The sequence below is a fragment of the Oncorhynchus nerka genome, linkage group LG24 (assembly GCF_034236695.1).
Source record: "Oncorhynchus nerka isolate Pitt River linkage group LG24, Oner_Uvic_2.0, whole genome shotgun sequence".
NCBI classification, from domain to species: domain Eukaryota; kingdom Metazoa; phylum Chordata; class Actinopteri; order Salmoniformes; family Salmonidae; genus Oncorhynchus; species Oncorhynchus nerka.
In genome coordinates, this window is record NC_088419.1 from 29,130,786 (window position 1) to 29,157,538 (window position 26,753).

A 26,753-nucleotide genomic window follows, 5' to 3' on the forward strand; every position below is an offset into this window, starting at 1 on the left:
CTAGTCCCTGTACTGGCATTTTGCTTGTTTGATTGCCTTGCGTAGGGAATAACTACACTGTTTATATTCAGCCATATTCCCAGACCTCTTTCCACCGTTAAATGCGGTGGATCGCGCTTTCAGTTTTGAGCGAATGCCGCCATCCATCCAAAGTTTCTGGTTAGGGTAGGTTTTAATAGTCACAGTGGGTACAACATCTCCAATGCGCTTCTTTATAAACACCCTCAACAAGTCAGCGCATAGGTCGATGTTATTCTCTGAGGCTGACCGGAACATATTCCAGTCCGGGTGATCAAAATAATCTTGGAAGTGTGGCTTCCGATTGGTCAGACCAGCGTTGAATGGTTCTTGTAGAGAATTCTAAGTAGAGTGAGCAGTAGGACTTTAGTTCCTGTATGTTGTTATGATTACACCATGAGTTGTTAATCATGAAGCATACACCCCCGCCCTTCCTCTTCCCAGAGAGGGTGTTTATCTCTGTTGGCGCGATGCATGGAGAGACATGTTTCTGTGAAACAGAGAATGTTTCAATCTCTTCTGTCTCTCTGGAAAGAGACTTTACATTGGCTTGCAGTATACTTGGGAGCAGTGGGCGATGTACACGTCTACGGAGCCTGACCAGGTGGCCGCTTCGTCTTCCCCCTCTGCTGCGCCATCAGTCACAGTGGTCAGGTATTCTGCCACTGTGTATTCTCTGTTTAGGGACAAATAGCATTCTAGTTTGCGCTGTTTTTTTGTTCATTCTTTTCAATGTGCCAAGTAATTATCTTTTTGTTTTCTCATGATTTGGTTGGGTCTCTTTGTTTTTGTGAACAGAGCCACAGGACCAACTTACTTAGGGGACTTTTCTCCAGGTTCATCTTTCTCTAGGTGATGGCTTTGTTATGGAAGGTTTGGGAATCGCTTCCTTTTAGGTGGTTGTAGAATTTTAGGTGGTTGTAGATTTTTGATAATGAGCGAGTATCATCCTAATTCCGCTTTGCATGCATTATTTGGTGTTTTAAGTTGTACACGGAGGATAGTTTTGGAATTCTGCATGCAGTCTCAATTTGGTGTGTGTTTATTTTGTGAATTATTGGTTGGTGGGCGAACCCTAGACCCCTCTCTCTCTCTCAGAGACCAGAGACACACAGGGGCGTCTCGTTACCTTGGGGGCCGATCAGAGCTCCCAGGGCCGCTTGGTGGGTGGGCTGGAATCCCGGGCCTGGAGCCAGGCCACAGGGCAGGCATGCTCAAACACACACACACAGGGGAGGCGCATGCATTTACACTCAATCGCACACGTATACACACAGTGGATGCGCTCACATCCACACTCTAGCAGCAGCCCAGCGGCTAACTGGGTTAGCCTAGCACTGACAGCTGGGAATGACTACTAGCTCTACACTGACCATGTGTGAGATATAAGAGGAATGCAGGGACTGACTACGGATCAGCTTGACCTTCTCTCAAATTCCACCAACGGAAGAATACATTTTTAGCCCGCTGAATCTGAAAGTAAGTTGCAGAAGAAATGTGGTAAACATGATAAAATATATATGAGTGATACTTGAGAAGTGAGGAGGATAGGATGGGATTGATAAGGGCTGTTCTGCTGTCTTCGGCAATCCCTGGCCCACAGGCTAATATTTGTGTGTGAGGGGGAGTGAGTGCACATATAACTGCTTATGTGTGCGTATGTACAGTAACTATGTGTGAGTGTATGTGTGTCTGTATATGTGAGTGTATGTATGTGTGTGTATTGTATGTATATGCAAGTGAGTGAGTGTTGGAGACGAGAGCACTGAAAGTAGGTCAGTGCATTGCCAAGGCTGCTTGTGCGCAGGCGTATTGAGTGTGGTGTGTGTAGGGTGTGTGCAGGTCAGGCGCTGTGTGGGGTTGCTGTAGAAACAGAAAGGCAGTACTGTACTGTGCTGTGCTTTACAGTGCTGTTGATCAGACTGCAGTTACATTAGCCTATTGAGGCCTTGTAGAGGAGACCCTAGCTATAACTCAGCAAGACAGATCAGCCTGCTCCAGTCCAACACCACAGACACACAATCCTCCTTGGCAACCTACATCCACTAACACAGCATCTGTAGGGCCAAATCAGCACACATTGCCTACTTTCTCAAAATCTTTCAAATTCTTACACAAATCTCCCTTTGACATAACTGCATGATTACACAAGAATTCAAGTTTAATACGTGTGCGCTAACAGTGTGCAAGTCAGGTTGAGATTCTGCCCTTACTGTGCTCTTGGCTCAAACTCCTATTCCTCAACAACAACAGGGTATGTGAAATATGCGGCCATAGAAGCGGGTAGTGAAAGACCAATATGACATAAGTATGACCCATAGATAGCAAGTGACAAGTTGCCTGGCTACCCGAACTCCTTGCTCCAACCAAACGCTATGCCACGCCCACAGACGTTAGTTTCTTCTCTGCAATGAGTCTGCATCTGAGTATCTCCCTGACGATTTCTAGCATGGAAATACATTCTAGACCGTCTGATTGGTCCCCGAAATCGATGGGTTGGGCCATAGCCAGAACACCCGTATGAATTAAGTTGAGTTGTCAAGCAAGGTGACAATTGACACGGTGACTGTGTATCGTGACTGGGGTGACTATGCAAACACAGATTAACATAAAAGGCCATATCTGTTGGCAGCTAGCTAGGCTATACGTCTGAGAGGATGCTTCTTATTGAGTATGTAGAGTAGTGGAAAGAATTTATGCATGAAGGACAAAGATCATCATCATCTTCATTGTCCTTCGTTCTGGATGAGAGTGTCTGCTAGTTCTGAGTGACTTACCTCTGGCCTGAGATGTCGCATAGCGAGCCCTTCCTCTTACGAGGCTCTGACGTGGCAGGGTCCAGTGCCCTTTCCCCTACAGCACTCATTCTGAGCTTCAGCACACCTGGGGAGAGAAGAGGACTGGGTCAGAACCAGGTCAGGCATAGGAAGCAAATGGGACCCCTCCGATCACACACACACACCTATCGCTGGCCTAATCAGTGTGCATTTTATCCACCCCCTGACCTTGCCCTGCAGCCCTAACCCAAGCAGGGTTATCGGTAGTGAGTCTGTGCTGGGGAGTTTGATGGGGATTTCTGCGGCTGGCTACGTGGCTGAGGGTCACAGGTATGTACTGTAACTGTAGGGGAGACATACAGCACCACAGATCAAAGACGAAGACTAAGACTGGTTAAATTAAAGAGGCATGTCCAGTGCAGATTTGTGGCGCTGGAATTCCCAGTGATCCATCACAGCTGTTGTTAATGAAAAAGACCCAAAAATGTAACTCATATTTGTGCGTCACACTGACTGGCGTTGGTAAAGAGTCATGGAGTTTATTAGGGGTTTCCATAATGCTCAAATATAGCCCAAAGTGCTGTTATGGCTGATTTTTGTTTAGCTGTGATTGTTTTTTCCTTTGGTTGACTCTTCGGCCTCCTCTATGCTCCACAAGCAGTGCGATGTCTGATTGGGGTTCAACATTAACTATGGTTTGTGTTTGTCTGCAGCCATATACGTACTACGTATATGAGGCTGCAGACACTGTTTGGTCAACCTTTGGTCGACCGTTGTGACAACGTGGTCAGATGGCTGTGTGTGGTTGCCTCCCCACTGGCCCCACAGGATTGGTTGTTGATTTGCAGAGCACAGCAGGATGCTCTCTCTCTCTGTCACTCTGTCTCTGCATCAGGTGTTGTCAGTAACTAGCTGTAGCCATGGCAACTGGACACGCTCAGGCAAGTGTCTTTCTGTGAGGGAATTCTACACCTCATCTGTCTGACTGAGAAAAACACAGTTCTAAAACATCAGTCTCATGAAAGCATGGATCCTAACCTAACCTACATAACATACCATGGATCCTAACCTAACCTACATAACATAGATCATACCTAACCTACATATCATACATAACCTACATAACATACCATGGATCATAACCTAACTTACATTACATACCATGGATCCTAACCTATATAACATACCATGGATCCTAACCTAACCTACATAACATAGATCATACCTAACCTACATAACATACTTTGGATCATACATAACCTACATAACATACCATGGATCATAACCTAACTTACATAACATACCATGGATCCTAACCTAACCTATATAACATACCATGGATCCTAACCTAACCTACATAACATAGATCATACCTAACCTACATAACATACCATGGATCCTAACCTAACCTACATAACATACCATGGATCATACATAACCTACATAACATACCATGGATCCTAACCTCACTTACATAACATGCCATGGATCGTAACCTAACCTACATAACATACCATGGATCGTAACCTAACCTACATAACATACCATGGATCCTAACCTCACTTACATAACATACCATGGCTCGTAACCTAACCTACATAACATACCATGGATCGTAACCTAACCTACATAACATACCATGGATCGTAACATAACCTACATAACATACCATGGATCGTAACCTAGCCTACATAACATACCATGGATCCTAACCTATATAACATACCATGGATCCTAACCTACATAACATACCATGGATCATACCTAACCTACATAACATACCATGGATCCTAACCTACATAACATACCATGGATCCTAACCTAACCTACATAACATGGATCATACCTAACCTAAAAAACATACCATGGATTATACCTAACCTACATAACATACCATGGATCATACCTAACCTACATAACATACCATGGATCCTAACCTAACCTACATAACATGGATCATACCTAACCTACATAACATACCATGGATCCTAACCTAACCTACATAACATACCATGGATCATACCTAACCTACATAACATACCATGGATCATACATAACCTACATAACATACCATGGATCGTAACCTAACCTACATAACATACCATGGATCATAACTAACCTAAAAAACATACCATGGATCATACCTAACCTACATAACATACCATGGATCCTAACCTAACCTACATAACATACCATGGATCATACCTAACCTACATAACATACCATGGATCATACATAACCTACATAACATACCATGGATCGTAACCTAACCTACATAACATACCATGGATCATACCTAACCTAAAAAACATACCATGGATCATACCTAACCTACATAACATACCATGGATCATACCTAACCTACATAACATACCATGGATCCTAACCTAACCTACATAACATACCATGGATCATACCTAACCTACATAACATACCATGGATCACACCGGTCCTACAGATTGGTAATACAACACAGTACAGTACACACACACACCAGGGTTGTGCTCAATTCCAAATTGACTCCCATTCAACTCATGAGTTGAAATTCAAATGGAATTGACCACACCCCACAGGATGTAGAATTTGAGTTTGAGTGACAGGTAGTAGAATTTAAATCGGTGCAATTCAAAGCAATTCTATTCAGTCATAGAACATTAGAGTTTCACTGAATCTGACAGGTCACACTTCCAGATACTAAAGAATATATTTTTTATTCATTTCACCTTTATTTAACCAGGTAGGCTAGTTGAGAACAAGTTCTCATTTGCAACTGCGGCCTGGCCAAGATAAAGCGTAGCAATTCGACACATACAACAACACAGAGTTATATCACTTCTCTCTAGAAACAATGTTCATATACTTTTCAAATCTAAGTTTATTGGCCGTGTACAGAGTTTAGCAGATGTTAGTGGGTGCAGCGAAATGCTTATGCAAGAAATTACACAAAAAAAATAAAAAAATACTTCAATGTTGTCTAGGAGCTAGAAACAGGGAAAATGTGTTATCCGACGCCATCTTGAAACTTTTGACCTTAGTGCTTAAAATAGCCAATTATATTTCCACCAACCATTTAATTTCTGTGGCTTCTTTTTGAAGGCTTTAGGGTAAACTTGAGGGTTAACTAATGCATTCTGGGAAATGTAGTATTTTCCCAAAGAAAAAAAATATTTACGTGATTAACTTCTCTAGGGTAGGGGGCAGCATTTGGAATTTTGGATGAAAAGCATGCCCAAATGAAACTGCCTTTTACTCGGGTCCAGAATATAGGATATGATTTGGATAGAAAACACTCTAAAGTTTCCAAAACTGTTAAAATAATGTCTGTGAGTATAACAGAACTGATTTGGCAGGTGATAAACCTGAGAAAAATCCATTCAGGAAGTAGGATTTTCCCCCCTTTTTTCCCCGATTCAATGCCATTACAGTATCCATTGACTTAGGACTCAAATTGCAGTTCCTATGCCTTCCACTAGATGTCAACAGTCTTTAGAAATTGTTTCAGGCTTGTATTCTGAAAAATGAGGGAGTAAGAGCAGTCTGAATGAGTGGACCCTGCCGTGTCGCAGAGCTTTTTCATGCGTGCGACCAGAGAGAGTGCCTTTCTGGTTTACTTTTTATATTGACGACGTTATTGTCCGGTTGAAATATTACATTTACATTACATTTAAGTCATTTAGCAGACGCTCTTATCCAGAGCGACTTACAAATTATAGATCATTTAGGCTAAAAACAACCTGAGGATTGAATATTAACATTGTTTTACATGTTTCTATGAACTTTACGGATACAATTTGGATTTTTTTTTTGTCTGCCTGTTGTGACTGCGTTTGAGCCTGTGGATTACTGAAGAAAATGCGCGAAGGTTTTCGGCTATAAAGAGACACTTTATCGAACAAAAGGAACATTTATTGAATAAATGAATGTCTTCTGAGTGCAAACATATGAAGATCATCAAAGGTAAGGAATTAATTTTATCTCTATTTCTGACTACATTTACCAGGTGCTCGCTTGGTGTCCTCCGTCGAAATTATTGCATAATCTCCAGCTGCGTGTATTTTTCCATTTGCTTCCGAGGAGAAACCCAACTGCCACGAATGATTTATCATCGAATAGATATGTGAAAAACACCTTGAGGATTGATTCTAAACAACGTTTGCCATGTTTCTGTCGATATTATGGAGTTAATTTGGAAAAAAGTTTGGCGTTGTAATGACTGAATTTTCGGGGGGTTTTCTTAGCCAAACGTGATGAACAAAACGGAGCGATTTCTCCTACACAAATAATATTTTTGGAAAAACTGAACATTTGCTATCTAACTGAGAGTCTCCTCATTGAAAACATCCGAAGGTCTTCAAAGGTAAATAATTTTATTTGAATGCTTTTCTTGTTTTTGTGAAAATGTTGCCTGTTGAATGCTAGGCTTAATGCTATTGCTAGGTATCAATACTCTTACACAAATGCTTGTGTAGCTATGGTTGAAAAGCATATTTTGAAAATCTGAGATGACAGTGTTGTTAACAAAAGGCTAAGCTTGTGAGTGAATATATTTCTTTCATTTCATTTGCGATTTTCATGAATAGTTAACGTTGCGTTATGGTAATGAGCTTGAGGCTATGATTACGCTCCCGGATACGGGATTGCTCGACGCAAGAAGTTAATGAAATAGAATATTCACATACAGTGCCTTCAGAAACTATTCACACCCCTTGAAAATGTTGTTGTGTTACAGCCTGAACTTAAAATGGAATAGATTTTGTGTCACTGGCCTACACACAATACAACATAATTTTAGAAATGTTCACAAATTAATACAAATTATAAGCTGAAATATCTTGGGTCAATAAGTATTCAACCCCTTTGTTATGGCAAGCCTAAATAAATGTGCTTAACAAGTCACATAATAAAGTTGCATGGACTCAATGTGTGTGCAATGACCGTGTTTAACATTATTTTTTAAATTACTACCTCACCTCTGTACCCCACACAATTATCTGTAAGGTTGGTCCCTCAGTCAAACAGTGAATTTCAAAACAGACTTAACCACAAAGACCAGGGACGTTGTTAATGGACTGCTGAATGTATATATATCTTTTTTAAAATCTTGCTTTGTCTGCTCTTTTCAATATTATGTCTATCTCTGAAAAGCTACCCAGGAAAGGGCTGTAAATAGCCCATATTAATATGTGTAGCCTTAGAAATAAGGTTCATGAAATCAATAACTTGCTAACATCAGATAACATTAATATATTAGCCATTTGAGACTCATTTAGATAATTTGATGATACATCAGTAGCAATACAAGGATTTAACATCTATAGAAGAGACAGAAATTCTTATGGGGGAGGTGTTACTGTACATATTCAGAGCCATATTCCTGGAATACTTAGAGAAGATCTTATGTCAAGTGTTATTGAAGTGTTGTGCTTGCAGGTTCACTTGGCACATCTAAAGTCTTTCATTTTGGGGTGTTGCTATAGGCCACCAAGTGCTAACAGTCAGTACCTAAATAATATGTGTGAAATGTTCGATTGTGTATGTGATGTAAACAGAGAGGTCTACTTTCTTGGGGACCTGAATATTGACTGGTTTGCCTCTAGATGTCCAAGAGGAAGCTTCTTACTGTAACCAGTGCCTGTAATCTGGTTCAGGTTATTAATCAACCTACCAGGGTGTTTACAAACACTACAGGAACAAGATCATCCACATATATCGATCACATTTTTACTAATGCTGTAGAACTTTGTTCTAAAGCTGTATCCGTACCCATTGGATGCAGTGATCACAATATAGTGGCTATATCCAGGAAAGCCAAAGTCCTTGTCTCATCGCGCACCAGCGACTCTTGTGGCGGGCCAGCACATTGGTGCGGCTGGCTTCCGGGTTGGATGCACGCTGTGTTAAGAAGCAGTGCGGCTTGGTTGGATTGTGTATCGGAGGATGCGTGAGTTTCAACCTTCGTCTCTCCCGAGCCCGTACGGGAGTTGTAGCGATGAGACAAGATAGTAGCTACTAAAACAATTGAATACCACGAAATTGGGGAGAAAAAGGGGTCAAAATTCAACAACAAAAAAACACACCAAAAAAAGTGATACTGCACTTAATAGAAGTGAAGTTTATGAAATTGCTTCTTCCAATTATTGATAAACATGAACCTGTTAAGAAACTGACTGTTAGAACTGTTAAGGCTCAATGGATTGATGAAGAATTGAAAAACTGTATGGTTGAAATGGGGCAGAAGGAGTGGCTAATAAGTCTGGCTGTACATCTGACTGGCTTACTTACTGCAAATTGAGAAATTATGTGACTAAACTCAACAAAAAGAAGAAGAAAAATCATTATGAAGCCAAGAGCAATGATACAAGACTAGTCATTCAACTGAGACTGCTCTTCTCTGTATCACGGAGGCCCTCCGCACTGCTAAAGCTAACTCTCTCTGCTCTGCTCTCATCCTTCTAGACCTATCGGCTGCCTTCGATACTGTGAACCATCAGATCCTCCTCTCCACCCTCTCCGAGTTGGGCATCTCCGGCGCGGCCCACGCTTGGATTGCGTCCTACCTGACAGGTCGCTCCTACCAGGTGGCGTGGCGAGAATCTGTCTCCTCACCACGCGCTCTCACCACTGGCGTCCCCCAGGGCTCTGTTCTAGGCCCTCTCCTATTCTCGCTATACACCAAGTCACTTGGCTCTGTCATAACCTCACATGGTCTCTCCTATCATTGCTATGCAGACGACACACAATTAATCTTCTCCTTTCCCCTTCTGATGACCAGGTGGCGAATCGCATCTCTGCATGTCTGGCAGACATATCAGTGTGGATGACGGATCACCACCTCAAGCTGAACCTCGGCAAGACGGAGCTGCTCTTCCTCCCGGGGAAGGACTGCCCGTTCCATGATCTCGCCATCACGGTTGACAACTCCATTGTGTCCTCCTCCCAGAGCGCTAAGAACCTTGGCGTGATCCTGGACAACACCCTGTCGTTCTCAACTAACATCAAGGCGGTGGCCCGTTCTTGTAGGTTCATGCTCTACAACATCCGCAGAGTACGACCCTGCCTCACACAGGAAGCAGCGCAGGTCCTAATCCAGGCACTTGTCATCTCCCGTCTGGATTACTGCAACTCGCTGTTGGCTGGGCTCCCTGCCTGTGCCATTAAACCCCTACAACTCATCCAGAACGCCGCAGCCCATCTGGTGTTCAACCTTCCCAAGTTCTCTCACGTCACCCCGCTCCTCCGCTCTCTCCACTGGCTTCCAGTTGAAGCTCGCATCCGCTACAAGACCATGGTGCTTGCCTACGGAGCTGTGAGGGGAACGGCACCTCAGTACCTCCAGGCTCTGATCGGGCCCTACACCCAAACAAGGGCACTGCGTTCATCCACCTCTGGCCTGCTCGCCTCCCTACCACTGAGGAAGTACAGTTCCCGCGCAGCCCAGTCAAAACTGTTCGCTGCTCTGGCCCCCCAATGGTGGAACAAACTCCCTCACGACGCCAGGACAGCGGAGTCAATCACCACCTTCCGGAGACACCTGAAACCCCACCTCTTTCAGGAATACCTAGGATAGGATAAAGTAATCCTTCTCACCCCCCCTTAAAAGATTTAGATGCACTATTGTAAAGTGGCTGTTCCACTGGATGTCTTAAGGTGAACGCACCAATTTGTAAGTCGCTCTGGATAAGAGCGTCTGCTAAATGACTTAAATGTAAATGTAAATATAAAGAATGATTGAAAAAAGTACTTTAAATTAAATGATGGGTAGAAAGACAAATTCAACTCAATCTGTCATCGAGTCAAATGGCTTATTCATCACAAAACCATTATTTTAATGATTATTTCATTGGCAAAGCGGGCAAACTTAGGCAGGAAATGTGAGCAATGATATTAATGCATAAAAAAACTAATAATGAAAGAAAAGCAGTGCACGGTTGAATTTTGTAAGTTAGAATGGGAGAGGTGGAAAAATTATTGTTAACGATCAATACTGACAAACCTCCTGGCATTGACAACTTAGATGGAAAGCTACGGAGGATGGTGGCTGACTCTATAGCCACTCCTATCTATCATATCTTTAATCTGAGCATAGAGGAAATTCTTTGTCCTCAGGCCTGGAGGGAAGCCAAAGTAATTCTGCTTTCCAAGAGTGGTAAAGCAGCCTTTACTGGTTCTAACAGCAGACCTATAGGCTTGCTGCCAGCTCTTAGCAAACGGTTGGAAAAAATTGTGTTTTGCCAAATACAATGCTATTTCTCTGTAAACAAATGAACAGACTTTCAGCATGCTTATAGAGAAGGGCAATCAACATGTACTGAACTGACACAAATGACTGATTATTGGTTGAAAGAAATTGATAAGAACATTGTGGGAGCTGTACTGTTAGATTTCAGTGCAGCCTTTGATATTATTGACCATAACCTGTTGTTGAAAAAAGTGCTATGGCTTTTCGACCTCTGCCATATCGTGGATTCAGAGCTATCTATCTAATAGAACTCAAAGGGTTTTCTTTGATGGAAGCGTCTCTAATGTCAAACATGTAAAGTGTGGGGTACCGCAGGGCAGCTCTCTATGCCCTCTACTCTTTTCTATTTTTACCAATGACCTGCCACTGGCATCAAACAATGCATGTGTGTCCATGTATGCTGATGATTCAACCATATACACATCAGCAACCACAGCTAATGAAGTCACTGAAACCCTTAACAAAGAGTTGCAGTCTGTTTTGGAATGAGTTGCCAGTAATAAACTTGTCCTGAACATCTCTAAAACTTAGAGCACTGTATTTGGTACAAATCATTCCTTAAGTGCTAGACCTCAGCTGAATCTGGTAATGAATGGTGTGGCTGTTGAACAAGTTGAGGAGACCAAATTATTTGGCATTACCTTAGACCGCAAACTGTCATGGTCAAAACATATAGATTCAATGGTTGCAAAGATGGGGAGAGGTCTAGGCGTAATAAAGAGATGCTCTGCTTTTTCGACACCACACTACAAAAAGCAAGTTCTGCAGGCTCTAGTTGTCTAATCTTGATTATTGTCCAGTCATGTGGTCCAGTGCGGCTAGGAAAGACTTAGTTAAGCTTCAGCTGGCCCAGAACAGAGTGGCACTTTTTGCTCTTAATTGTAATCAATCAGAGGGCTGATAAAAATACTATGCATGCCAGTTTCTCTTGGCTAAGAGTTGAGGAAAGACTGAGTGCATCACTTATTTTTATAAGAAACATTAATGTGTTGAAAATCCCAAATTGTTTGCATAGTCAAATTACACCCAGCTCTGACACACTTATCCCAACAGACATGCCACCAAGGGTCTTTTCATAGTGCCCAAATCCAGAAAAAATTCAAGAAAACGTACACTATTATATAGAGCCCTTATTGCATGGAACTTCCTTCCATCTCATATTGTTCAAATAAACAGCAAACCTGGTTTCAAATAACAGATAAAGCAATACCTCGCGGCACAACGCCTCTCCCCTATTTGACCTAGACAGTTTGTGTGTATACATTGATATGTAGGCTACGTGTGCCTTTTTAAAATGTATGTATTTCTGTCATTTAGCTGTTCTTTCTAATGATGTTCTATATTATGTAATTCTGTATTATGTTTCATGCTTTGTGCGGACCCCAGGAAGAGTAGCTGCTGCTTTTGCAACAGCTAATGGGGGTACTAATAAAATACCAAAACCTTTTGGTAGAGGGTTAAAACAAATAAAAAAGCAGACATTGACTATCCCTTTGAGCATGGTTAAGTTTTTATTACATTTTTGGATTGTGTATCAATACACCAAGTCAATAAAAAGATACAGACGTCCTTCCTAGTTGCCGGAGAGGAAGGAAACTACTCAGGGATTTCACCATGAGGCCAATGGCAACTGTAAAACAGTTATGAGTTTAATGGCTGTGATAGGAGAAAACTGAGGATGGATCAACAACATTGTAGTTATTCTACAAAGCTAACCTAAATAACAGAGTGAAAAGAAGGAAGCCTGTACATAATTAACATATTCCAAAACATGCATTCTGTTTGCAATAATGCACTAAAGTAAAACTGCAAAAAAGACGGCAAAGAAATGAACTTTTTGTCCTGAATACAAAGCGTTATGTTTGGGGCAAATCCAACACATCACATCACTGAGTACTACTCTTCATATTTTCAAACATGGCAGTGGCTTCATCATGTTATGGGTATGCTTGTCATTGTCAAGAACTGGGAGTTTAATAGGATAAAAATAAACAAAATAGAGCTAAGCACAGGCAAAATCAGAGAGGAGAACATGGTTCAGTCTGTTTTCCACCAGACACTGGGAGACAAATTCACAATTTCAGCAGGACAATAACCTAATACAAGACCAAATATACACTGGAGTTGTTTACCAATATGATATTAAATGTTTCTGAGTGGCCTAGTTACAGTTTTGACTTAAATTGTCTTGAAAACCTATGGCAAGACTTGAAATTGCCTTCTAGCAATGAACAGAAAAAAAACTTGACGGGGCTTTGTTTTTAAGAATAATTTGCAAATATTCTACAATTCAGGTGTGAAAGCTCTCAGAGGCTTACATACAGTAATCACTGCCAAAGAGGATTCTAATATGTACTGAATCAGGGGTGGGAATACTTATGTAAATGAGATATTTCTGCATTTCATTTTCAATAAATTAGCTAAATTAGGTGAGAAAATCTACTTAATCCACTTTGAATTCAGGCTGTAACAACAAAATGCGGAAAAAGTCAAGGGGTATAAATACTTTCTGAAAGCACTGTACATGTTTTGTTTTCCTTGATGATTAATTTTAAGAGTTTGTCATGAAAATCAATTGTTTCATACGCATGTATATAACGACATGTTTTATGTATATTGTATGGACTACACCTAATATAGAATAGAAGAGGCATTTTAATTTAATTGAATTTCACTGAATTCAATTATATTTCCTTTCATTAAAATTTGAATTGCAATTCTGTATACGATTTACCACATCAATTCAAATTCAAGAATTTAATTGGAATTTGAGGCATTCTCAATTAATTTCTGAACTGAGCACAAGCCTTGCACATACACACATCATTGGTATGGCCAGTGTCAACAGCAGCCAGTGCTCTGGTGTATATTTCAGTGTGCTGCATTCCTGACGGGGGGCCACTGTGACTAGCGTAATTCAGGACCTCTAAGGCCAAGACTCGCCCCCCCGTGTCCCCTCCGCCACCACCACCCTCTCCCAGCTCACTCAAGCTTTGATCCAAAGACACCGAAACAAGCCGCTATTGTCACAGAACAGAAACCCAGGGCAGCCACGCACCGTGCAGGAAGGCCCTAATCCCCACTAACCTCATTTGCAGCATTTCACCTCGAATCAGAGCCTCCAACACAGGCCAGAATAGCAGCCCCTTACAATTCAACACAGGCTGGAAAGGTAATACCTTATAAACAGTCCAGCAAACAACAACACAAACACCTCAGAAGTCAAAACACCAGCACCATAGACAGGCCAAAACAAGACTGCAACTAACTTAGACACATACCAAAACACTGCATGCACACACACACACATCCACAAACAACAGCAACTAAAGCTTCACATCTCACCCTCTGAAATTTCCCTACAGCCCATTTTGCCTTTAGGACAATTTTTATTTTACTAGGCAAGTCATTTCAGAACAAATTATTATTCACAATGACGGTCTACCCCGGCCAAACCCTGACCCGGGCGACGCTGGGCCAATTGTGCGCCGCCCTATGGGACTCCCAATCACGGCCAGTTGTGATACAGCCTGGAATTGAACCAGGGTCTGTAGTGACACCTTTAGTGCATTAGACCACTGCGCCACTCGGGAGCAAAGGCCTAGATGGGCCTTTCCATATTAATGTATGAGACTTATACAGACACTGATAGCTTGGTGCCAGTGGTCAATGAGATGACTCCGTTGTCGACCATTATTTAACGAGCACGTGTGTGAGAACCAACCACAGTAAACAATGGTCTGCTCAACTTAATGAACCAGATTCTCCAACACAAGCCCCGAGGCCAGCTAAATACGTTTTACATTGAGCCCGGGCATTGAAGCCACATAACAATGGTTTCCAGACATGATAGAAATCTACACCGAAATTAGCATTTGATGTGCAGGCAGCTGTATTTAGGGTCTGCCCAGTCCGCTGCAGCTCATTTGATGTACAGGCAGGTGTATTTAGGGTCAGCCCAGTCCGCTGCAGCTCATTTGATGTACAGGCAGGTGTATTTAGGGTCAGCCCAGTCCGCTGCAGCTCATTTGATGTACAGGCAGGTGTATTTAGGGTCAGCCCAGTCCGCTGCAGCTCATTTGATGTACAGGCAGGTGTATTTAGGGTCAGCCCAGTCCGCTGCAGCTCATTTGAGGTACAGGCAGGTGTATTTAGGGTCAGCCCAGTCCGCTGCAGCTCATTTGATGTACAGGCAGCTGTATTTAGGGTCAGCCCAGTCCGCTGCAGCTCATTTGATGTACAGGCAGGTGTATTTAGGGTCAGCCCAGTCCGCTGCAGCTCATTTGATGTACAGGCAGGTGTATTTAGGGTCAGCCCAGTCCGCTGCAGCTCATTTGATGTACAGGCAGGTGTATTTAGGGTCAGCCCAGTCCGCTGCAGCTCATTTGATGTACAGGCAGGTGTATTTAGGGTCAGCCCAGTCCGCTGCAGCTCATTTGATGTACAGGCAGGTGTATTTAGGGTCAGCCCAGTCCGCTGTAGCTCATTTTTTTTTTAAATGTAACCTTCATTTAACTAGTCACAGCGCAGAGGTTTGAACACATCTCTGTGTTCTTACCTACAGTACTGTATCCCTGTGAAACGTTCTTACCTACAGTACTGTATCCCTGTGCAGTGTTCTTACCTACAGTACTGTATCCCTGTGCAGTGTTCTTACCTACAGTACTGTATCCCTGTGAAGTGTTCCTACCTACAGTACTGTATCCCTGTGATGTGTTCTTACCTACAGTACTGTATCCCTGTGAAGTGTTCCTACCCACAGTACTGTATCCCTGTGAAGTGTTCCTACCCACAGTACTGTATCCCTGTGAAGTGTTCCTACCTACAGTACTGTATCCCTGTGAAGTGTTCTTACCTACAGTACTGTATCCCTGTGAAGTGTTCTTACCTACAGTACTGTATCCCTGTGAAGTACTGTATCCCTGTGACCTACAGTACTGTATCCCTGTGAAGTTCCCTACCTACAGTACTGTATCCCTGTGCAGTGTTCTACCTACAGTACTGTATCCCTGTGAAGTGTTCCTACCTACCCTGTGAGTTCTTACCTACAGTACTGTATCCCTGTGAAGTGTTCACCTACAGTACTGTATCCCTGTGAAGTGTTCCCTACAGTACTGTATCCCTGTGAAGTGTTCTACCTACAGTACTGTATCCCTGTGAAGTGTTCTACCTACAGTACTGTATCCCTGTGAAGTGTTCTTACCTACAGTACTGTATCCCTGTGAAGTGTTCTTACCTACAGTACTGTATCCCTGTGAAGTGTTCTTACCTACAGTACTGTATCCCTGTGAAGTGTTCCTACCTACAGTACTGTATCCCTGTGCAGTGTTCTTACCTACAGTACTGTATCTCTATTCTGTGTTCCTACCTACAGTACTGTATCCCTGTGAAGTGTTCCTACCTACAGTACTGTATCCCTGTGAAGTGTTCTTACCTACAGTACTGTATCCCTGTGCAGTGTTCTTACCTACAGTACTGTATCTCTATTCTGTGTTCCTACCTACAATACTGTATCCCTGTGCAGTGTTCTTACCTACAGTACTGTATCCCTGTGCAGTGTTCTTACCTACAGTACTGTATCCCTGTGCAGTGTTCTTACCTACAGTACTGTATCCCTGTGAAGTGTTCCTACCTACAGTACTGTATCCCTGTGCAGTGTTCTTACCTACAGTACTGTATCCCTGTGCAGTGTTCTTACCTACAGTACTGTATCTCTATTCTGTGTTCCTACCAACAGTACTGCTTCGGTGCCTGCATGCATCCAACTCACTCAGTCCACTAGCAGCATGCTCTCTCAGCCAAGGTAAATAATGAATGGTAGTGCCAGTCAATGAACTGATCTACAAACAAATAATGATTATCACTATGAAAACAAATCACCCAGGACTAACACCCATGAGGCAAATCATGAATCAACTGTGATGTATGTCACTTTCATGCCAGGTTCAGCCATTCCAGCTCTATTGTGTATTTATGACTAGTGTAAATTGTGCCAAATAATTCTGCATTAGCTGCCATTAATACTATGTAATGTCACCGTATTGAATTTAAAATAAACATTCCCTCTCTCTGATTCTAGATCTGTGGTTTGGGGCAACGTTCTGGTCAGGCTCAGCTTTGCTCCTGTCCCCTCTAGCATGGCTAGTTATCTGGGACTGTGATAGCTGCTGTCCGGGCCTGGAATGTGGGTGAGTTGCTCAGGCTGGTCCTTGAAGGACGACAGTCAGCAACACCTTTGCACTGCACGAGGCTAGGCCTTATGGCTTGGTCTCGCTCACCTATAGATGCGGTAGAGTTCAATGGAATTCGATCCAAACAATGGAAATGCCATGGAAACGTTTGTGGGGGGAGATCCCGAATCTCCTCGTTGCCCCCCAGCAAAAAACAACTTTGACTTCCACCACCGATCTCTGTATGCTAGCTATGCAACCAGCTTATATGATTGGGAGTTCGCATTTAGCAGTCACTTCTTCTAAACCTGAAAAGGAACAACTAAGTGTTATGCAGTGAAAACAGCCAAATATATCCAAATGAGACAATTATTAACAACAGCCTGCCATAAAATGAACCATATTCAGTCCTGCTTAACTAACAGTGTTCTGGTACAATGCTTGAATTGCTTATTCATCTCACCAAAAACAAAATCACACATTGCTGTTGGGAATCCATTTCTACACCTTTTAATATGTTTACTCTGTTTAACACCAGAAGCTCTTTGATCTCTTTGATTAGTGAACTATTGCCAGCTCGAGGTGGAGGGTCAGGGTCTCTACTAAAGGAAGACTGACAGTCCTAGCTCTCTCATAAACACAATCCCATATTGAACTCACTGACTGAACTGAAAACAGGCAAATACAGGCGAAAGCCGAGGCAAATATACTGTTCTGTATGTAAACAGATCCACAGGCTACAACAACATATTATTTTCACAATGGAGAGCAACCATGTAGACTGGACTTGGGACGCATGAACACACAAACACATAGCAAAGCAACCTACGAAATGGTATTAATGGGGGATTATGTTTAGATAAAAACATAAAAGTGAGATTCAGACAGTTAGGACTTAGTTGGCCTATATAATGTGGGCCTATATATTTGTGAAATCCTGATAATCTGATACTAAGGTGCAATTTAGCTAAAGATATCTTGCTGGCTAGCTAGTCATTTATCATAAACATATTTTATTTTTAAATCACACTTAAAGGATAAATGTATCCAAAATCCAGAAACTCCCAAGTGATTCCATACATTAAAAGTAGTTTGCAATCTCCCTCCCTGTAGTGCTGTACTGAAACAGCTGCAAAGAAAACAGGTCACTGGACTCATGACGTTGCTGGATGCAGGCCCCGCTCTGCTCCGTTGCCAGTGAATTCATAATTCAGTGTGGACAAATTTGATGTTTTATTGAAAGTGTTCAGCCAAATTACCTATTAACTATTGGTTTAGTTTTATTTATTTATTTTACCTTTATTTAACTAGGCAAGTCAATTAAGAACAAATTCTTATTTTCAAAGATGGTCTAGGAACAGTGGGTTAACTGCCTGTTCAGGGGCAGAACGACAGATTTGTACCTTGTCAGCTCGGGGATTTGAACTTATAACCTTCCGGTTACTAGTTTCCACCTCAAACATTTGCGATTATTTTATAGAATTATTTTTTGTAGCCAACTGCCATAGCAGCAGAGATTGGTAACAACTGCAGATGTGCACTTGGGGGAATCCCTGCGATGTAGAAACTACACAATATGCCCATATAAGGACCTTAATGTCACAGACAATAAAAATTGGACGGACAAGGAGCTGGTGCGAAGGTTGATAAATGTTAGGCATATCGCAAGTAAAGTGAGTTACGCGAAGTGGATAAAGAGTTGGCAGCAAGAGCAAGCTGGTGTTCGTTCCCTATCTGCACTTTATACAGGAATGCATGGGAAGAAGGCATCAAATTTGACAGTTTTACGATAAAAGATACGAGGGACGAAGATGGTTAGTAGCAATTTGAAATAGTACATACAATGTACACTACCAGCCAAACGTTTTAGAACACCTACTCATTCAAGAGTTTTTCTTTATTTTTTTAAAAACTATTTTCTACATTGTAGAATAACAGTGAAGAAAGACATCAAAACTATGAAATAACACATAAGGAATCATGAAGTATCCAAACACTGTTAAACGTTCCCGTTTTAAACAAGATATTTTGTCACGAAAAGATGCTCGACTATGCATATAATTGACGGATTTGGATAGAAAACACTGACGTTTCCAAAACTGCAAAGATATTGTCTGTGAGTGCAACAGAACTGATGTTACAGGCAAAACCCAGATAAATATCCAATCAGGAAGTGCCACATTTTTTTAAACCGCTTCATGCCAATGACTGTGGATGGGCTACGAATGAGCTTACGTTTTCTACGTATTCCCCAAGGTGTCTACAGCATTGTGACGTCTTTTTACGCATTTATGTTGAAGAATAGCCGTAAGGGACCACATTGAGCAAGTGGTCACATGATGGCTCCCGCAGAAAATCTTGCGTAAAGTACACAAGTAGCTATTTTTCCAATCGCTTCTTATGAGAAACCAATTGTCCCGGTGGATTTTATATCGAATAGATATGTGAAAAACACCTTGAGGATTGATTCTAAACAACGTTTGCCATGTTTGTCGATATTATGGAGATAATTTGGAAAAAAGTTTGGCGTTGTAGGGACTGCATTTTCCAGTCGATTTCTCAGCCAAACGTGAAGAACAAACTGAGCTATTTCGCCTACAAAAATAATATTTTGGAAAAAAGGATCATTTGCTATCTAACTGGGAGTCTCCTGAGTGAAAACATCCAAAGTTCTTCAAAAGGTAAATGATTTAATTTGATTGCTTTTCTTATTTTCGTGAAAATGTTGCCTGCTGGTAGCAGAGCCTAGCATAGCATTATGCCATGATAAACTTACACAAATGCTTGTCTAGCGTTGGCTGTAAAGCATATTTTGAAAATCTGAGATGACAGTGTGATTAACAAAAGGCTAAGCTGTGTCTCAATATATTTCATTTGTGATTTTCATGAATAGGATGATTTTCTAGGAAGATTTATGTCCGCTGCGTTATGCTAATTCGTTTGAGGCTATGGTTACGCTCCCGGATACGGGTTTGAGAGTCATGAGAAGTTAAACAAATCAAAATATATATCTTTTTGTTTTAGATTCTTCAAATAGCCACCCTTCGCCTTGATGTCAGCTTTGCACACTCTTAGCATTCTCTCAACCAGCTTCATGATGTAGTCACCTGGAATGCATATCAAGTAACAGGTGTGCCTTGTTAAAAGATCATTTGTGGAATTACTTTACTTCTTAATGCGTTTGAACCAATCAGTTGTGTTGTGACAAGGGGGGTATACCGAAGATAGGCCTATTTGGAAAAAGTCCATATTATGGCAAGAACAGATCAAATAAGCAAAGAGAAACAACCAGAGGTTTGGACTCGAGTCACAAATATACTGACTTGCAACTCGACTGACTTTAACACCAATGACTCGTGACTTGACCTGACTTGATACCCTCCCCAAGCCCAAATATTAGAAATGTTGCTATTAGTGTGCACCGCATCAACTCTTCATTTAACGGATTAGAGTTTGAATCGGACAGCAGCCAATCAAATTGTGCCAGCTGAGAAAATGTTGTCTGTAGCATTCCACAGGAACGTTGGTGGGTGAATTCAGATGGAGCCCTTGGAAAGATGATGCCCAAAAATGTTATTTTCAGATATAAAGACTATGCTGTATCAACAAAAAAACAGACTGCAACTTGCAAAACATGAAGAAAATTACAGACAGAGGCTCAACAATTTCCAACTTTGTTCGACATTTGAAGCCGACAGCTATATATATATATTTTATTACTTTACTAGTGTAGGCTAACGTAACGTTAAATCAATGAGCCTCCACACAGTCAGTCTGGGCGGGAACGTGATCATTGCACCCAAGATTGAGCTACAACTGGCTAGGCAGTTGGTAGCCTAAATCCTGCTGTTCCTAAAACCATTGACATACGTTAGCCTAATGTAACCACCCAGAGTGAATGTCTGTGTGTGTGTGTGTTAAGGTTGGGCGATTGTGTACAAGCATACGTCACCCGATTGCGCCCCGTAGCAATACTCAATAGTCGATCACTATTGGGGGGGTCTTTCTCATGGCTACCCATGTATTTCCATGGAAATATAACATTTATTTGGAAAGTAAAAAATATATAGATATTTTAAAAGCATTCATGATTTGCATAAATGTAATATACTAACTTACTCTTGTTAAAAATATGAAATGGTATTACATTTGGTGAAGAGCACATTATGACTGGTTTAGGACTCGAAACTCAAAGTTTAGGACTTGAGACTTGACGGTCTTGACTTGGGACTTGAGTGCTAAGACTTGAGACTTACTTGTAAAACAATGACTTGGTCCCACCTCTGGAAACGACAATCCATTATTACTTTAAGACATGAATGTCATTCAATACGGAAAATTTCAAGACCTTTGAAAGTTTCTTCAAGTGCAGGCGAAAAAAACATCAAGCACTATGATGAAACTGGCTCTCATGAGGACCACCACAGTAAAGGAAGACCCAGAGTTAACTGCAGAGGATTACAGTTAATTACAGTTACCATCCTCAGACATTGCAGCTCAAATAAATGCTTCACTGAGTTCAAGTAACAGAGACATCTCAACATCAACTGTTCAGAGGAGACTGCATGAACCAGGCCTTCATGGTCAAATTTCTGCAAAGAAACCACTACTAAAAGGACACCAATAAGAAGTAGTGACTTGCTTGGGCCAAGAAACACGAGCAATGGACATTAGACCGGTGGAAATCTGTCCTTTGGTCTGATGACTCCAAGTTTGAGATGAGCGACACGGTGTGGGTGAACAGATTATCTCCGCATGTGTATTTCCCACCGTGAAGCATGGAGGTGGTGGTGGTGTGATGGTGCATTGCTCGTGACACCGTCTGTGATTTATTTAGAATTCAAGGCACACTTAACCAGCATGGCTACCACAGCATTCTGCAGGGATACACCATCCCATCGGATTTGCGCTTAGTGGGACTATCATTTGTTTTTCAACGGGACAATGACTAAACACGCCTCCAGGCTGTGTAAGGGCCATTTGACCAAGGAGAGTGATGGAGTGCTGCATCAGATGACCTGGCTTCCACAATCACCCGACCTCAACCCAATTGAGATGGTTTGGGATGAGTCGGACCGCAGAGTGAAGGATAAACAGCCAACAAGTGCTCAGCATATGTGGGAAATTCAAGACTGTTGGAAAAGCCTTCCAGGTGAAGCTGGTTGAGAGAATGCCAAGAGTGTGCAAAGCTGTCATCAAGGCAAAGGGTAGTTATTTTAAGAAACTCAAATATAAAATATATTTAGATTTGTTTAACTCTTTTTTTGCTTACTACATGATTCCATGTGTTATTTCATAGTTTCGATGTCTTCACTAGTATTCTACAATGTAGAAAATAGTAAAAATCAAGAAAAACCCTTGAATGAGTAGGTGCTCTAAAACTTTTGACCGGTAGTGTAAATACTCCTGAAGCTGCGTGTAGCAAATGCTTCAGTGACAAAGGAGGTATTCAACCTGATCCTTGAAGTTCCCGGCGTTCTTGTGTTATTGCCATTGCACCATATCATGTAGACATATAGGCCTAGGATCTCTACAGGTTAGCATATCTGCCTTGTGTATTTATGAGAAAGGGGGTTGGAGAGACAATACTTTTACCTTACATGTTTCAAGTACACCGGAGTTTGTGTGGGCTGCAAAATCCACATGGTCGCAAAAGAAAACAAACTGTTTCTCATCATCATTACGTTCCTCCATTTCTGTGTAGTCATGTATTAGAATTCTCTGCAGCAAAAACTTCCCTCATCTGTCGGCACTGGAGCGCAATTGCCACAACTGCGCCACCAGTCTGTGTTGATCATGGGGATGGGTTGTGGCCCAGCTGCTGCAGCAGCGACCATCTGAAGCTCCATTTTTCTAAATTCTTCGTACGAATACTCAGGCTCAAAATTAATATGGTTAGATGACAACACTGTCAACAGACAAATGGGTAGGTTGTTGTTTGCTTTGTATAATGAATGTTTACCGCGGTCTTCACTTCACTGCTGAAAAAATAAGAGTGTGACGTGCCGTTCCTAAATAGGGATTCCTCCAAGAGCACATGCAGTTGTTACCAATCTCCGCTGCTGTGGCAGTCGGATACATAAAATAATTATGTTACCAGTCAAGAATTTGGACACACATACTCATGCAAGGGTTTTTCTTCATTTTTTCTCAACCAGATTCCCCTGGAATGTATGCTGAGCACTTGTTGGCTGCTTGGGTTGAGGCCGGGTGATTGTGGAGGCCATCTGATGCAGCACTCCATCACTCTCCTTCTTGGTCAAATGGCCCTTACACAGCCTGGAGGTATGTTGGGTCATAGTCCCACTAAGCACAAACCAGATGGGATGGCGTATTGCAGAATGCTGTGGTAGCCATGCTGGTTAAGTGTGCCTTGAATTCTAAATAAATCACAGACAGTGTCACCAGCAAAGCACCCCCACACCTCCTCATGCTTCACGGTGGGAACCACACATGTGGAGATTATCAGTTCACCAACTCTGCGTCTCACAAAGACATGGCGGGTTGGAACCAAAAATCTCAAATTTGGATTCATCAGACCAAAGGACCGGTCTAATGTCCATTGCTTGTGTTTCTTGGCCCAAGGAAGTGTCTTTTTCTTATTTGTGTCCTTGACTAGTGGTTTCTTTGCATGAAGGCCTGATTTAAATCAAATGTTATTTGTCGAATATAACAGGAATGATCAGACCTTACAGTGAATTCCTTCTTACAAGCCCTTAACACTTAATTTTCTTAAAACTGCATTGTTGGTTAAGAAAAAATAAGAAATAAAAGTAACAAAATAATTAGAGCAGCAGTAAAATAACAATAGTGAGGCTATATACAGGGGGTACCGGTACAAAGTCAATGTGCGGGGGCACCGATTAGTCGGGGTAATTGAGGTAATATGTACATGTAGGTAGAGTTAAAGTGACTATGCATAGATAAACAGAGTAGCAGCAGCATAAAATAGGAGGGGGGTAATGCAAATAGTCTGTGTAGACAATTGATTAGCTGTTCAGTCTCCTCTGAACAGTTGATGTTGAGATGTGTCTGTTACTTGAACTCTGAAGCATTTATTTGGGCTGCAATTTCTGAGGCTGCTAACTCTAATGAACTCATCCTCTGCAGCAGAGGCAACTCTGGGTCCTCATGAGAGCCAGTTTTATCATGTCTTAAAGTAATGATGGATAGTCATTTTTCTTTGCTTATGTGAGCTGTTCTTGTCATAATATGGACTTGGTCTTTTACAAAATAGGGCAATCTTCTGTATACCACCCCTACCTTGTCACAACACAACTGATTGGCAGAAATGTTTTTCGAAAGAAATAAATTCCACAAATGAAGTTAACAAGGCACATCTGTTAATTGAAATGCATTCCAGATGACTGCCTCATGAAGCTGGTTGAGAGAATGCCAAGCGTGTGCAAAGCTGTTATCAAGACAAAGGGTGGCTACTTTGAAGAACCTCATACAAAATATATTTAGATTTGTTTAACACGGTTTTGGTTACTATATGATTCCATATGTGTTATTTCATAGTTTATGTCTTCACTATTATTCTACAATGTAGAAAATAGTAAAAATAAAGTAAAACCCTGGAATGAGTAGGTGTGTCCAAACTTTTGACTGGTACTGTATATAAAATAAATCACACATATTTTGGTGAAAAAGTGCATATTTACCGACTCAAAACCGATAGTACTTAACAAAAATAGCTCATTTAGCCAATACACTTTCAATAAAACAATGAATTTGTCCACGCTTCGCTGATTTCTGAATCCTTAATTCACTGGCAACAGAGCAGAGCGAGGCCTGCATCCAGCAACGTCACGAGTCATGTGACCCCTTTTCAAACTATCAATTACAGTAATGATCCCATGTTCTGGCACTTCCAGGTTTGTGGCTTTGCCACCACTTCTCTCTCGGCATCATTTCCCATGGGCCTTTCTCTCTTTCACTGGGTTCCATATCTGCTTTCCCAAACCTGGCTATCGCCTACTGTTTTTTTTGTTAACTGTCCCTTGTCATCAACATGCCCCAACACAGAACCCAATCCGGCTGCACGCGTGCGCCATCATGCACCATCTTGCATACATTTATTTTGTCCCCCCCACACCAAACGCAGTCACGACATGCAGGTTAAAATATTAAAATAAACTCTAAACCAATTACATTAATTTGGGGACAGGTCAAAAAGCATTAAACCTTTATGGCAATATAGCTAGCTAGCTTGCACTTGCTTACTAATTTTTCCTATTTAGCTAGCTTCTGTTGCTTGCTAATTTATCCTGGGATATAAACATTGAATTGTTATTTTACCTGAAATGCACAAAAGTTCCTCTACTCCGGCAATTAATCCACACATAAAACGGTACACCGAATTGTTTCTAGTCATCTCTCCTCCTAGGCTTTTTCTTCTCTTAACTTTATATTGCGATTGGCAACTTTCATAAATTAGGTGCATTACCACCACCGACCTTGTTTGTCTTTCAGTCACCCACATGGGTATAACCAATGAGGAGATGGAGCGTGGGTACCTGCTTCTATAAACCAATGAGGAGATGGGAGAGGCAGGACTTGCAGCGTGATCTGCATCAGAAATAGAACTGACTTCTATTTTAGCCCTTGGCAACGCAGACACTCGTTGGTGCGCGAGCAGTGTTGTGCAATAATTGAATAATATAGATTTCGAAATTGATTTTGCAACGCATGCGTACGCCTGTGAGCCCTACTTCATGTAAGCGAGCCCAGAAAACGCACACGCAGTGACGAACTCACTCAGTCACTGGGTTATCTCCTGGCCTGGCGACAATGGGCAAATTACACTGCTCTATTGCCACTTTGTCACCACAACACTTTAACCTCTTACCTCTACCTGGGACGCTTGCGTCCCAACTAGAGCTCTGAAAATGCAAATGCACTACGCTAAATGCTAATAGTATTAGTTAAAACTCAAAAGTTCATTAAAATACACATGCAGGGTATCAAATTAAAGCTACACTCGTTGTGAATCCAGGCAACAAGTCAGATTTTTAAAATGCTTTTCGGCGACAGCATGAGAAGCTATTATCTGATAGCATGCACCAATACACTACAACAGAAAAGCACAGCAGGGGACGTAAACAAAATAATTAGCATTTCGGCGTTACACAAACCGCACAATAAAATAGAAAACAGTCATTACCTTTCACCATCTTCTTTGTTGGCACTCCTAGATGTCCCATAAACACTATTGGGTCTTTATTTCGATTAAATCGGGCCATATAAAGCCAAGATATCGTTATATGTAGACTGTGTGATAAACGAAAAAAACAGCGATTTCACAACGTAACGTCATTTTTAAAATTCAAAAAGTAGACGATAAACTTTCACAAAACACTTCGAAATACGTTTGTAATGCTACTTTAGGTATTAGTAAACGTTAATAAGCGATAAAAATCATCCGTAGGCGATGTACATATCATTAGCTGTCGTCTTGGAAAAAATTTCAGGAGAGAGCTCTTCCGGAATGATCTGGGCGGAGACCGGAGGTACGTCGTGCTCCTCTTTCGGTTCAACCAAGAATCA

General features: G+C 41.6%; 1 protein-coding gene and 1 long non-coding RNA gene across 5 annotated transcripts in view; one reads left to right on the forward strand and one right to left on the reverse strand.

Annotated features, from left to right (window-relative positions):
- Nucleotides 1-26,753, reverse strand: part of LOC115107802 (nuclear receptor coactivator 1-like) — a 108,054-nt gene that overhangs the window by 51,584 nt on the left and 29,717 nt on the right. For all 4 annotated transcript variants that reach the window (XM_029631458.2, XM_029631456.2, XM_029631455.2 and 1 more), the window contains one exon: nt 2,796-2,901. In XM_029631458.2, coding sequence (XP_029487318.1) covers nt 2,796-2,884 — 89 coding nt within the window. In that variant the 5' untranslated portion in view covers nt 2,885-2,901. The remainder of the gene's footprint in view (nt 1-2,795; nt 2,902-26,753) is intronic.
- LOC115107803 (uncharacterized) lies at nt 1,183-24,941 on the forward strand. The gene is made up of 4 exons (XR_003860268.2): nt 1,183-1,497; nt 16,772-16,837; nt 17,114-17,222; nt 23,363-24,941. It is a non-coding gene; the product is annotated as an uncharacterized LOC115107803 (long non-coding RNA).